The sequence below is a fragment of the Eupeodes corollae genome, chromosome 1 (assembly GCF_945859685.1).
Source record: "Eupeodes corollae chromosome 1, idEupCoro1.1, whole genome shotgun sequence".
Classification (NCBI taxonomy): Eukaryota; Metazoa; Arthropoda; class Insecta; order Diptera; family Syrphidae; genus Eupeodes; species Eupeodes corollae.
In genome coordinates this window covers 131,586,157-131,601,818 of record NC_079147.1, presented here as the reverse complement: position 1 = coordinate 131,601,818, position 15,662 = coordinate 131,586,157, and the positions used below count along the sequence as shown (strand labels likewise).

At 32.8% G+C, this 15,662-nt stretch overlaps 2 protein-coding genes across 4 annotated transcripts in view; one reads left to right on the top strand and one right to left on the bottom strand.

Annotated features, from left to right (window-relative positions):
* Positions 1-15,662, top strand: part of LOC129940178 (uncharacterized) — a 66,509-nt gene that overhangs the window by 23,480 nt on the left and 27,367 nt on the right. The window lies entirely within an intron of this gene.
* Positions 1-15,662, bottom strand: part of LOC129940177 (protein no-on-transient A-like) — a 36,269-nt gene that overhangs the window by 16,344 nt on the left and 4,263 nt on the right. Inside the window, exons 2-5 of one of the 2 annotated variants that reach the window (XM_056048438.1) lie at positions 9,455-10,460; positions 9,048-9,392; positions 8,887-8,987; positions 1,062-2,116 (exon numbers count right to left, since the gene is read on the bottom strand). In XM_056048438.1, the coding sequence (XP_055904413.1) occupies positions 1,973-2,116; positions 8,887-8,987; positions 9,048-9,392; positions 9,455-10,460 (1,596 nt within the window). In that variant the 3' untranslated portion in view covers positions 1,062-1,972. Of the gene's footprint in view, positions 1-1,061; positions 2,117-8,886; positions 8,988-9,047; positions 9,393-9,454; positions 10,461-15,662 lie in introns of those variants that run through there. The other variant, XR_008780615.1, reaches the window with a different exon arrangement.

Genomic DNA, 15,662 nt, shown 5'->3' with positions numbered 1-15,662 from the left:
TTACGGCCACAATAACTACCAGTATAGAGAGGTATGGTTAGGACAGGTTAAAGTTTGCTATCCGTGATGGAGTAGGACACACTTGGCAGTTTAACGGCCCAAATAATTGAATCTTGAGTCTTTCTTTTAAGCTCAAAGAAACCAGTGAGTCCGTTACGTAACGTAAAAGACTGATTATGTTGGTATGAATATCGTTATACAAGAGTTCTCCGTTCGTTTTTGAGCTAGAGCAAAGCATGTACAGAGGAGTTAAAGAACTTTTCCTCCTCATCTTCATCCATACAGCTTCTGCAAGTCTTCCGAGAATACGCTAAGCCGCGTGGCGTTCTTTCCTTTTAGACAGTTCCCGGTTATGTATGTACATATTATAGAGATTGTGTATGTCAGATTGTTTTTGTGACCTGGCACATGGTAATAGGTATAAAACATGACATTCGAATCGAAAGACTAGTTCAATCATATTGAATTATTGAACTCACAAAAAAATTAATCTAAAATCAAAACAATAAAATTGTTCCAAAGTTCCCCTTGAATTATAAAAACTTGAAACTCGTTTAATAAGTCAAAAATATCCCTCATTTTTAGCCCACAATAAAAATCTTTGGTGTTAAAATTGCAATGATGGTTAGCACTTTTTAACTGAAAACACTTCAACTTTAAGGACAACCAAAACTTTCCATTAATATACCAACAGAACTCTTCATAACAAACATTAAATCCAAAATAACATATTGGGATCAATCCAATTATTAGTCATAATTTTGCCTATCATAACGTATCGTCTTAAAATGTTACAGGTTTCTAGTTGGTTTGATATATTTTTCTATTTCATTTCCATTTAAAGTTTGTTATGTTTTTTTAAGATATAGTTCTCATTTGGCATAAATAATCAAAAGCGTTTTTTTTTATATTCTGGCTTCAAAAAACTATACATGACAAATTCCGTTTTCGACTTCTCCAGTAACTTATTACCCTCACCATCAACTATAAATTTTGAATTTTCTTAATTAAATTTTCAATATCAAACAACCCAAACAAAAAACTTTGAATAGAAAATCATATAGACTGTCATGAAAAGAACATTTATTATTATCAATTTAATTTTTTTTCTAAGGTCAATTAATAAATATAACTCGCAATTACATAAAACTAGATATTTAAATGGTTGCTTCCTCAATTGAAAACTTTTTTATTCTGCGTTACATGTTCCCTAATTAGCCGCAATCACTCACTAAGTTCAAACCCACAATAACTAGGAATTGTGCTGCATTATTATTAAAACAAAAAACAGTTACTTGATATTCAAAGTAAAATGAAAATTGAAAACAACAAAAAAATCGAGAAAATACTTAAGGCATTGATTATGTCGAACCATTTGCACCATTTCATCGTAAGTTGTGTTTTTAATGTAAAAGAAAATTAATATAGCAAACATACTGTTTACACAGTACGTACTTTGTATAAACGATTTTATAGCGTTTACTATAATTTGGCACAAAGGGCTCGATATCTTTTTTACCACCATATTAGATAAAAATGAAAAAAAAAATCTTATGAATAAATATTTTTTTTTTTTAAAGAAAAGACTGAATTATTTGTAAATACACATTAAACATATATTGAATGCCCCGCTAAGTATGTGATTACAATACAATTTTTATTAGGTGAGATTTACATAGCTTAAGTTTCCTTTATTTACCGGCTTAAAATACTTAATTTTACATATGAGAAATGAATTAATTTAAGTCAAGTTAGTATAAGATGTGTTTAAATTGAATGAATACTATATATTTGAATGATTTTTGTATCATTCTTGCGCAAAATGTCTAATTTGCAATTATCTTTTTCACTTTAAGATAATAGTAGTTTGCAATAAAAAGATGAAAAACTCATCTTTTTGTTTTTGTTTGTTTAAACTGCTTGTTTTAAAGATGATAATATGATTATATAAAAAGGTTAAGAAGCTTATTTCTTAAAAACGTCTTCTGCGTTCCCATGGCTTATTATTATTATTATTATTATTTCCGCCTCCAACATTTCCTCGCTGATTAGCTGGACCACCTCCTTGGTTCTGATTCTGTTGATTATTACCGAATTCGAATGGATTGAATTGTTCCTAATAACGGGTGAATAATGTAACAAAAATAGAAATGTATTCTATATAAATTTTAATCATAGCACAATACCCCCAAAAAATATCGTAATAGAAAAAATATTTAAAAGTTGTATTTGTGTAAGAGAATTCCAAACATAAAATGTTAGGACAAACATTATAAAGAAAATTGTATTCCATTAAATCAATAGACAACTCAGTAAACATTATTATCATAGATCGAAAGTCTTTATAGAAAATGTGTGATTTCAAAACCCTCCAAAATAACCATTTTATTTGCAGAGAAGATTCGTAAATTTTTTTCCATTTAAGGTGTTAAAACGATATGATTTTAAGAATAAAAGATAAAAATGCAGTATATTTTTGCTTACCGAAAAAACATCTCGCTATCAAACAAATTATTTATATGGACATATTATGTATGTATGTATATATTAATACAAAGCATAAGTTAACGTTGGCCATGATTTTGACAGATTAGCTTCACCGTAATCATTTTTTTTTTATTATTTTAACTTCTATAATAAACTAAGTATCACATAGAACAAAGAGCTTATGTTCTGCCGTTTAACTATCATACAAGTTCTCATGTTGATCTTAAATATCAAGTTTCTTGTGAGCATATTCATATTTACCAGCAAGTCTAGTTTTTGTACGAGCAATGGGGGCAAGGATCCACATGCATGACAATTCGCCGAATGTTTCACCCCATAGCCCCTAGAAGTATAAACCCATTTTAAATGGCTTTATACTTCTATCTCAATGTAGATATCAACATACAAAAGTGGATAACTTGATAATCAAATCATTATACTATACAACTGTATATTTTAAGAAGTACTGTAGTAGGTATAGATCTTAATAATAAACAATTTTCTTCAATAACCATAACCAATATGACCACATTATAAACTGTTTGACAAATTTCAATATGGCACATACATATATGTAATTATTGTTTCGCTTCAAATGCAAAGTACAAAATTGGATAACTGCGATACTTCGAATTTGTATTGTTTTCTGTTGAAATGTAGGATTTATCTTTCTCTTATATGTACTGTAGAATAAGTAGTGGTTCAAAAACGCCTTTTTGATCGGTTACCTCGATAGTGGTGATTGTTCTTTCCGACGACAGATTCTACCAAAAAGTAGTCATTGCGGTCAGTTTAACCATCCAGAGCCGACTATTCAATGCAAAAGCATTTAATTTTAAAATCAACATTTATTTATATTTCTCTGGTGAAAACTTCAAAAAATTATGTTTTTTTGGTTGAACAGCCAAAATGTTTTTTTTAAATCTATTTTTGCATTCTATATTCAAAAGAAATCCTGCAGAAAGAGAATTATAATTGTTAAGTAGACAAACATCCTTTTTTGTGAAACTTGGCATTTCTAACCAACATTCAGTTTTTTTTAATAGATTAGCTCAGAAACAAAATATAATTATTGAATACTTTAAAGTCAGATCTACTTTAAAGCATTTTCGACAATGGTATTTTTAAGAAAAAAAAAAAAAAAAAACTTTTGGCCAAACAAATAAAAGCAGAAGACCACAAAAATTCTCTAAGCTTTTTGACACATATTTTGCGAAAAGGAACACTGCCAAAGTTTAAACCAGCAAAGTCGTCGCTTTCAAATATGCATTTTGTATTTTACATACCTGAACCATTCAGTTTTGTTTTTATGAGCAAAATACAAAAAACCTTTTAAGGCCTTTCAACCTGCTACTGGCCTTTAAAAAAATAGTGCCCATGATATCAATAAATATAATAGAGTTCAGGTTCTAAATCCATTTATTGACCAATGTATCATAATTAACAAAAAAAAAAAATCAGGTGGCGCATTCATGTGTGCGAATAATGTTGTCAGGAACGACTTATTTGAGAAAGCACTTTTCGTGACAAGAATAATTCTTGGAGGATTCGTCACAAGTCATTACCCGTAAACAAACAACTATAGATGGCATTGAACCCAAGGCATCAGACATGAAGGTCCTACTCACTAAGGGTACTACCATAATTTTTACATCCTAAATAGCAAGAAGCTCTTTTTTTAAGACTACAATAATTTGCTTCTAACATTTAACTCTATTTATTGTTTCATAAACCTATATAAAATAATGACAACTGATATTTTTTCAGTTTGGTATAAACATGACAACTGAAACAAACATACAAAAATCTATATTTAAAAAAATACATTTGTAGTACTTATGGGTATGCATAATTCATTATGTCCAATCTCTTATTTACGATTTTTGAATACACATTCAAATGTTATCATATTTATACCAAACGTCATAAGTTTTTAATTTCTAACTTTCAGAAAAGCAGAGAACTTAGTCTAAGAAGGTTCCCATTAGAAGGTTTGAACATAATAGATTTTTGACAAATTGCTTATTAAGAATTAATTTTAATGTTGTAATAAAACTGATTTTATGTTTTATTTTTTCAACCATAATAAGGATTTATTTTAAAATAGAAATGTTTCTATTGCATAAAGAATTCCTCACAGAAAAAACGAGCCTAAATTGATAAAACATTCGATTTTTACTCAGAAATATGAAAATAGGTTTAACTGAGTGTATAACTGAATTATGGAATACATTTTCTAAATAATATAATTTCGAAATACAATAATAGATGATAAGATTTTAATAAAAATTCCCAAAAAATATTATTTTTTGATATATTTTTTTAAATATTACTGGAAAAGACCTGCAACATTAAATACTTTATTTTAATAAGACCGTAATTTCCTATGAATTTCTCTTTTTTTTTTAAACGTTAAAAGAATATAAACAGTAAAATTTAGATTTTTAAAAAGAATGTACATAAGGTAAGATATATGTACACTTTTATTTTAACGTTCCGACCAAAACAGGGGTGCTTGATCAGCGCAGTGTCATTATGCCATAGGATCCTCTAAACCCCTGTTCTGGTGTACGCATATTTTAAATTCGTTGTTATAGAAAAGTAAAGTTCAGTATCCCGTTCTAAAAATTTTAATTACTCGTTCTAAGTGCGATCAAGACATTAAAACCAGTACTTAATCATTATGAGTTTCTTGATGCAGCTCTTCTAAAATACTGCAAGTCAAGCAATACTCAACAACTAAAATCTTTTGGAACACTTTCAAATCAATACAAATAAAGCATCGAGAATGTGGCAACGAGGCTATATAGCTCTTATATAAAGTAGGAAGAGAGAATAATTTATAAGATTTAAGATAAGAAATTCCCATTGAATTTTTATCAACAATTCAAAAATGTTATGGAGCTGCGTTCTTAAGAAAAAAATACTATGCACATAATATTTAAAATACATATAAATTGCAAGTTGAGTTTTTTAAGAACTTTAAGATATAATATATCGGCAAGAAATAAGGATTTGTCTAGTATTTTTATTTGAGCTTTTTTACTTTTATTTACTTAAACTTTCTAAAACTTCATAAACAATACATTAAAAAGTCAGAACAGTTAAGAAAAGTTAACGGTCAATATATGTTTACTCTTTGATATTTTTATAATAAACAAAAAACAAAAATACCTAGTTGTGCCATAAATTCTTTTACAAAACTTTAAGAGCTTGTTGCCCAAAACATCCATTTGATATAAAATGGTTATCTAATTTTTCTAAATATTTTCATTAGTAAGCTATGAATAAATGTGGATTTGGTTTGAACTAAACTTCTATTACATGAAGTGCGGCGCTTAAGAAAATAAAAAAAATATTGGGTGGCACAACAGTCTGTTTGAGAACTAGGTCCTAGTGACTGACAACTCTCAACCATTCGAGAGTTGTGCGAGTACTGTTGTCAGGGATGGAAGGGACCTACAGTTTTAAGCCAAATCCGAACGACAAATTTGAGAAAGCACTTTTCATGACAAGAATTACTCTTGGAGAATTTATTAATTCCTCACAAGAGGCAGTACCCGTGAAAAAAAAACTTTAGGTGGCATAGTTAAGAATCGAACCAAAAACCTCTCGCATGACAGTCCAACGCACATACCATCATGCCACGGGTACTACTGCTTAAGAAAATAGAATCGTAAATATTGCCTTACAAAGATAAGAAATGAGTTCTACCGAAATTTTCTTGTTTGAAAAATAATAACGAACAATTAATTCCGGGAATCGGATTCTCCGCCAGTGGTCGTCATTTGTTAAGTTTGAAAGCATTTCTGGGACGAATACCATTAATCCGGAAGAGAAATTTTATGTTCAGAGAATTGTATATATTCACCAGATCTATTTCAATGATCTACAGATCATTTGTTAATAACCTCGACTTAAAAAAGGTATTGTGGAAAGATTCAAAGAAATTTTACTTCCACACAAGAATTAGCATAATAATAGATGTTTGAAAGTCTCACTACAAAGTGTCCTATCCCGCCATTGGTCGAATTAACAAAATACCATTTCAATGAATATAGATAAATTTTTCTATAGAGTCCTGATGAGACAAAAACAAACCAAGGTGCTTAGGGTCAATATCATAGGATTTAGAGAGGCCTTACATTGGCTCTAGGGAAGTCCATATTTTAATCCTCAAAATTGTTTTTCGTGGTCAAAATTGAAAATTGGGGAATGAGCCTGAAAGACTTCTTATAGCCCACTATAGGTCGATATGAACCAATGTTTAACGGCTGGCTTTGAATCTGAGGTTTTTTATTTTAGGTGAAACTACTTTCTTCATTAAACTTATATTATGGAAAAATAAATGAATACAAAATATTGCATAGCTCTGTCTAATGGTGTTTGGTGCGGGTAACACAACTTATGGCTGGACTAGGTAATTAAATTCCTTTTCAAACAAATTTATAACAATCGAATTATGAAGTCATAATCATATTTTCCGCACTTTGTCACACGGCAGTTAAAATGGAAGTACGTTCAAATACATACACAAACATAATTTAAGCGTTCTTGTACATGCGTATGTTTTACCAGGGTAAAGTTGAGAACATAATCTGTATGTTTAATTTATGTTATACAACAATATCTGTCAATGGCAAAACTTAAGAAAATTTGAATGCATTTCTGGAATATTTAGTACAAGTTTCAATTCTTCCATCGGTTTAGCTTTAGATCGAGTATGCTTTTTTCTGCGATTTACATTGGTTAAATTTAAATTTTAAAACATACTGCAAAATTATTTTCATGAACATTAAAAATACTAAGAGTTCCATATATATGACCTTAACTTAAAAGCTGAATTTTCATATTAATTTGTTTAATGCTTCAAAACAAAACTATTTAACATAATAGCTTCATGAACCAAGTGACATTTTCTAAATAATCGAACACCTTCGAATTTAAAGTAACAGCAAATAATATTGTATCCTCAAATTAAAATTAGTAGTAAATTTCCTTTTTTTGGATTCTATCAGCTAGGTTCCCAAAAGCGAATGAAATGAAATTGAAATCTAAACTGAAAAAAGATTGAAATTGTTTTCGGGGTTCTATCATTTGATCGATTTAATAAACGCCGAATACTTTTCGAAATCATTTCCAGTAAAATTAAAGCAGCTGTCATATATTATTGTCAAAATTTATATAATCTGTGTTTTTGAATGAAATAAATTTAAAATATTCGTTGTTTTTATTTGCATTGCGTTAATGTACATAACAGGTAGCTGCAGATTGTTGGGTCTTTGCGATATCCAGTTTCGGAAATATGGTTTGAAAACAATTCTGAAGTGGAAGCTTAGTTTTTGAATGTTTTAGAACACTTTTTTACTCGAAGTGTTATGGAGAAGTCATTTGAAACGCCGAAAACTTGTTCGCAGTTTAGGAAACGGACAAAACAGCAACTTCTCACGAATCAGGTGCAAAGAAGTTAATGTTTATTTCCTTTATCGAAATGTAGAATACAGAGTTAGTGATTTTTAAAGCTACAATTTATATTTTGATTTGATTTCAATTTAATTTCGGGTGAAAATGAAATGTAGAACCTAGCTGTATATTACATGAAATCAAAAAAACACGCACATTCAAACCCTAAATTAGTGCGTTTAAAATGCAAAAAGCAAAACAGGTTTTTAACTATTATTAAGGTTATTAGAAAGGGTTCAGAAATAATTCTTTAGAAAACCCGATATAAGTAATTATTTAACGTTAAGATATTTGTTTTGAAAAGTTAATATGCTATGCATTTGTAACCATATTACTGTAATTGGTTATAAAGCAGCAAAATAAACTAGAAAAATATGGATTGCCTTTTTTAAGGTCGTGTTTTATAAAAACCCAAATCACGGATGTAATCCCAGTATAAAAAATAAGTTAACTGTTGTGTAAATTAAATCTTTGAAAAATTTCAAAAAGAATGTCTGCTTTCATAGAAAAACAAAACTGACCCATTAAAAAGTTCTACAAAATATTAGAAAGTACATATTTTTTAAGCGGTGGAGCCTAACTAGCCTAACTTATGTAATATTTTCAGAAACCAAATGTTTTATTTTTTTGTTTAGAAAATCTCATCCTATATTTCCAAAAATAAATCCTAATCTCTAAATGGACACGATTACATCAAGAAGGAAATTACGGTTACTTAAATTTAAAACAACAACAAACGAATATTATCTAACAAACAAAAATCAAACTAAGACAGAAGAGTTCAGCCGAAGCATTTGATTGCTTTTTCTTGAAGAGATTTTATTTAAAATTTTTTACGTACTTATATTTTCTATAATTTAGTCATACTACTATTTTAAAATGTATTTTCTTGAATTAAAAGGGCCCTTGTCTGAACATGTCGAAAAATGAACGTACCTGTTGGTTGTTTGGTCCTAAACCAGCACCTGCACCAGGACCACCACCACCACCACCTGCATTGCCTTGGTTGTTGCCACCAGCAAACGCAGATAATGCATCTGCAATAACAAAATATTAATAAATAAAACGAAATTAAAATTAAGAGTACAAAACTTTACCTCTAAAATCAAAGGGGCTGTTGTTCTGATTGCCATTGTCGAAATTATCAAAGTTAGGGCCGTTGACATTACCACCAGCATTACCAACAATATTGGGTGGACCACCACCTTGTTTACCTTCTTGTTGATCCAACAGTGAGTTTAACTGTTGTGCTTGCATGAATAATGTATTTTCTTGTTGTCGTCGACGCATTTCTTCTTCTTGACGCAACATTCGAGATTGCATGTCACTTTGTTGACGACGAGCGTTTTCTTCTTCCCGCAGTTTGAATTCTTCGGCTTGCTTTTCGCGAGCTTCCCATTCCATCTTTTTGCGATCATTATCCTGTTCACGTTTTCGTAGTTCTATAAATAAAATAAAAATGTTTTAAATGACACCACATTTATAAACGACTCTTAATAATCACCTTGACGAAGCATTTCAGTTTCGTGCTCGTAGCGTGCATACTCCATTTGAGCTTCTAATTTATCCTCTTCCATTTTAAGTTCTCTTTTAAGAGCATCTTGTTTAGTTTTGAATAATTCATACAGCTGCTTCCACCTTGTACCATATTCGTGCTCGAACGAATCTATTTCAGCAAATCGAGGACCAACGCCACGCTCATGATTGAACTCTTGTGTTTTCTTATTCAAAGACTTGTCAGGCAGACCGTCAGGGTCTTCATTTATTTCAAAAGGTTCTACAACGCATGGCCGAAGAGATGCAGTTAAGAAGAAACATTTGTCACTGCATAGACGAAGTGCTGCATTTGCAGAAGACTTTTTAGCGAATTCTATGATACCTTCACCCGTGTGTTTTCCGCGATCATCAACGACAATATTTGCCTTTTCAATCGGCCCAAAAATTTCAAAGCATCTGTAAAGCAACTCATTGGATACAAATGGGCTCAAATTCTTAATACGCAATATGGTAGCATTTGGTGCAAAGCGCACACGAAGTGTACGGCCTTTGCGTACTGTTCCATCTAATCCACGCTTTGCTTTTTCGGCATTTGGATGGTAATCCAATTTCAAGAAAGCAAAATTCTTTTCAGGATTTGAGAAAACTTCTCCAATCTCACCATATGGCTTAAACAATTCACGCAATTCTTCTTCAGTTATATCGCTTGTTAGGTTACCAATGTAGAGCCGATTACGCCCAGAAAATTTGGACTCTTCACACTCAATTGGTGGCAACTCATGTGTGGGGCCAGTGATGCTTCTTAAACGTTGGCCAATGAAAAAGTCTTCATTTCGACCACCGCCTCCACCACCGCCGCCTCCGAATCCGCGACCACCACCGCCAATACTTCGCCTATCATTCATGTTGTTACGGTTGTTTTGCATATTGTCCATGCCACCTCCACCACCACCGCTATTTCCCATGCCTCCTCTATTATCATCACGGGACCTGTTATTCTTATCATTGTTTTGCTAGAAAAATGAAATTAATAAAATTAACATCATACATTCATACGTACTTAAATAAGCAGCAACAAGCAAATATGTGAATCGAAAATGCAATGTGGAAAATAGTCGTTTTATTTTTTTTTTTTTTTTTTTGAATAAAAGTTCCTTTTTACCTTCACTGTACAGCTTGGTAGATAGATATTGGTTGTTTAGCAATTTAATTATATATATGTACAGTGAACATTGGAAAACGTGAACTAATTCAAACCGAGGGTTTTTATGTTTTTTTAGGTTGTTTCATGTTTTGGAATGTAACATTTTATGATTCAAATTATATTCCTAACGTATTGTCTTACTATTTCTCTTAAAATAAAACATATTTTCTTCCATTTTATCTTTTTTTTGCTTTAATTCATAAATATTTGTACATATTTACAAATAAAACTTGTACATACGGCGCATTAACAAAAGAGACGGTTAAACTTCAAAATTATCTTCGGATCGCCAAAGATACGCAGCCGAACCCGCCCATTGTCAATATTATGGGGTTCCCCGAATACTACGCACTGTCTACACATAATATGGGATCCCCCGAAGTTTTAAAAATAAATTCAGTGTATTTTTAAGTAGAAAGAATTAAATTATGTGGCGCAACAGTTCGTTAAGAACTAGGGCCAAGTGACTTACAATTCTCAACCATTCCTGTGTGCGAGTACTGTGTCACGGATTGAGAGGTCTACAGTTTCAAGCCAAATCCGAACGGCTAATTTGAGAAAATACTTTTCATGAAAGCAATTATTCTTGGAGGATTTTTCAATTCCTCGCAAGAGGCAGTACACATGAAAAAAACCTTTAGATGGCACAAGCAGGGATCGAACCGAAGACCTCTGGCATGACAGTTCTTCACACTAACCATCATTCCGCGGGTACTACTAAGAGAATGGATTGTTTACAGATATTTAAAGGCTTCTGCTTCATAGTTTCGTACCACTGAGAACTCGCTGCTGTAAATGAATAGGTCGATTCCTCATTGTTCTCAGAATATAAAGACTGTCACCGGCAATTCGGAACAAAAAATTGTTTAACCAATATTTTACGGTATTTCAATTTGATTAGAAATAAAAATTAATGGCGACTTTCAATTACCGCAGCACGACCTTCCTTCTGATTTTTTTAACCCCCCTGCTTGGGCTCACTATAGGATTTGAGGTGGGTGCGAGTTTGGGTATATGCAAAGTACTTTTTGCATTTGAGCACTAAAATCGAAGAAATCCAAAAAAAGAAGTATGGCAACACTGAACAAAAAACAGGGAAGAAATGTCAAAATCAACCATTTTTGTGTGTTATGTATCAAATCAAGCCATCAAAAGAATTCATACCTACAGTTTTCACGAAAACCCTCTTACTAAAAATATTTATACTACGAATATCAACTTTGCTGTTGATGATAGGTACTACGCTTCACCAATTAGCTTAGCCAATGCATTGACTGTTCAAAGTCTTGTAGTTCCAAACAACGAGTTCCTCTCTTCCTTCTACGGGATGGCCTTAATATATACAGAGGGTAACAAAACTAAATGTAAAACTGCCGCCTGGGGTCGAATTGGGCCTGGAAATCCCAAGAGTTCATGACTCTGGGGATTTATGGGTCCTTTTTGACTCCGGGCGGCACAGAAACAGAAACAAAAACGCAAATATAATTTATAATTATATTTAGCAAAACTATTAGTTAAAATCAGTAGTACCCGTGGCATGATGGTTAGTGCGTTGGACTGTCATGCAAGGGGTTTGGGTTCAATCCCTGCCTGTAACACCTTAATTTAAAAAATTAATTTTCGCGGGTACTGCCTCTTGCGAGGAATTGACAATTTCTTCAAGAGTAATTCTTGTCATGAAAAAGTGCTTTCTCAAATTAGCCGTTCGGATTCGGCCTTAAATTGTAGGTCCCTTCCATTCCTGACAACAGTACTCGCACACAGGAATGGTTGAGAGTTGTAAGTCACTAGGCCGTGGTTCACAACGGACTGTTGCGCCACCCCATTTGATTTGATTAGTTAAGATCATACCAAAATGTAATTAAAAAATCACATATTACATGATATGTACATATGTATGTATGTATATACAAATGTAATATTAAAAACTAAGACTCTATATAATTATTAAAATCTTATCAAAATCTAAGAATAAAGATTTGTGGTGTCAGTTGAATCGTTCCGTTGTGGAAGCAATTTCTCTCTGATCGGTTTGACTGATATACTCCCTTTTGTTTCCTAGTTTTAAGTTTTTATCTAGTTTTAAGTTCAATGTACAAAATGAATAAGTGCCTGAGCCACACTCATACCTTAAGTAACTCGCTTTTTAGCACCAGTACAAAAAGAAACGTGTTTTAGTTCCCCTTTTTCATCATACAGTATTTTAAGTTAAGCAAAACCAAGTCTAATTCAGCTAAATTTTTACTTTTACTTCTTCTTAGTCTAAAGTAAAAAAAGTCTCAATAAATATAATTGAATTAAATTGTGTGTTTTGTATGTAAAAAGGTGAACTTTGAAAATTAATTAAAAATAGAAATATGTAAATGTTTCCTCGCTCTAAAATTGCTATAGTTATTATTTATTTGCACATAGCGTAACGGATACAATTATTGGCACCCCCTTATATTGAACCAGCTATTGGCACCCGTTCATTCATCAACGATTTTTTATAAAAATTATCATCCTAGCAAGCCAACGTATTTTTTTTCGTAGACTGAAAATTATTCCCCACAATTGTGCGTTTTTGTTTTAACGAATTAACTCTTCATTCAGTGTGTGTCAGTGAAGTTGTGAAAACGTGTTAAAAAAGTAAAATTATTGCAAAATTTTTTGTGTTCCTGTTAAGACAAACAATTTGGAAGACTTATTTATCTATTAATATATGTCTATTTTATTTTAAAGTAGGGTTTTTTCATATCAGACCTAAATAAATTTTACATTTTTAATCACTTTTTGTATAAATTATTGCTAAACTTATAATAAAAAAGGTGCCAATAGTTGGTTCCAAATAAGTTGGGGGTCCAATTATCAGCACCCGGGTGCCAATAATTGGTTCTATGGAACTACAACTATTGGCACTGTCAATAAATATACTTTTAAGACTGCCAATAACTATATCATACAAACGTTACTTTTTAAGGTTTGAAAAATGCCAAGAACAAATAAAAATTACAAGGAAAAGGATGTTCAAGCTGCTCTATTGGCCATAAAAAATGGACAAATGACTAAAAAAGCAGCTTCTAAGAAATACAAGATACCACGATCTACTCTACAATTCCGATTGAGTTCAAAATTTATAAAAACACGTCCTGGGCCCGCAACGGTCTTAACTGACGAAGAAGAAGCGACTATTGTTGAATGGCTTAAAGTTTCACAAGAGAAAGGGTTCCCAAAAAGAAAAGAAGATGTTATTTATGCTGTCCAAGAATTTTTAAGGCAAAGTAATAGAGAGCATCCATTTGGTAGTGAGGCAATACCAGGAAAAGGATGGTTTAGATCCTTTTTGAAGCGTCATACCACTTTGACTTTCAGAGCAGTTGATCCAGTTTCGTCAGCAAGCGTTTGCTAGGCAGTTCGCCGCTAATTCAACTCTGCCAGTGAGTGTTATGACTCCGCCTGTACTTGAGCGAGTTAATGATTCTATGGGGCAAATCTTTTTTCGCACTCGTACCGTAGCGAGGGTCCTAAAAGATCTTAACATACACAAATCTGCTGGTCCGGATGGTATCCCCGCTATTGTTCTGAAGAGGTGTTCTTCATCGCTGGCAAAACCACTGCGTAAGCTTTTTCATCTGTCCTACTCCTCAGGTCTCGTTCCGAGCGGATGGAAAACCGCATTTGTCCAGCCTATTCCCAAAAAAGGCGAATCTTCCTCACCGTCTAATTATCGACCGATTGCACTTACGTCCCTTCTTTCCAAGGTCATGGAAACGCTGATTAATTATCAGCTCAAGAAATATCTTGAAGAACGGAAGCTTCTTAATGACCGACAGTATGGCTTTCGTAGCAATAGGTCCACTGGTGATCTCATGGTTCATCTCACCGAACAGTGGAACAAATCTTTACATAGCTTTGGAGAAAGTAAGATTATTGCACTTGATATTTCAAAAGCATTTGATAGGGTTTGGCATCAGGCTCTCTTATCGAAAATGCGTGCTTTCGGTTTGCATGAATCCCTCCTTCATTGGATTAGTAATTACCTTTCGAATCGTTCAATACAAGTTGTATTGGATGGATTCAAGTCTGAAAACCACAAAATAAATGCTGGTGTGCCCCAGGGCTCTGTTCTATCTCCAACACTCTTTCTCATTTTTATTAATGATCTCCTGTCTGCAACATCTAATCCAATACATTGTTTCGCTGACGATAGTACTCTTAGCTTTTCATATTCGTTTTCAGATTCACACCCCTCTTCTTCGGATGTGGAACTGCAACGACAAAATATGATAAGCTCATTAAATTCCGACCTAAACAGCATTGTACAATGGGGAATAAGAAACCGCGTGGAATTTAATGCTTCGAAAACGCAATGCTGTCTTGTATCGTTAAAGCGAAATATACCCCCGCTGCCATTATCCATAAATGGCACTTGCATCGAGGAAACTGAACATCTGGATATTCTTGGTATGTGTATCACCAACCACCTTTTGTGGAACGATCACATACGCGATGTCGCCAAAAATGCCGCAAGATGTTTGGGTTTTCTAAGGCGATGCAAGAAGTTTTTCTCCCCCTCTGATCTGGCTGTTATTTACAAGTCTTATATACGTCCAAAGCTTGAGTATAACTCCCATATCTGGGCTGGTGCTCCTGCAACTTACTTAAGCCTCTTGGATAGTATTGAACGTAGAGCATTTAGATTGATTGGTGATATTACCATCATAACATCATTTACGTCACTTGAACATCGTCGAAATGTTTCTTGTCTCACCCTGTTTTACCGTTATTTTAATGGTTTATGCTCTAGAGAAATAGCCAGCTGCATTCCTCCCCTTAAACAGTTCAACCGTAATACTCGCGCTTCTAGGAATGCTCATCAATATACCCTCGAGCCCATCTTCGGTCGTACTGTCAAGTATAGAGATTCGTTCTTTAGCCGTACTATGCGAATGTGGAATGCCTTACCACACTCTGTCTTTCCCAGCTATTGCAATATTCAGGAATTCAAAACCAATGTACACCGACATCTCCT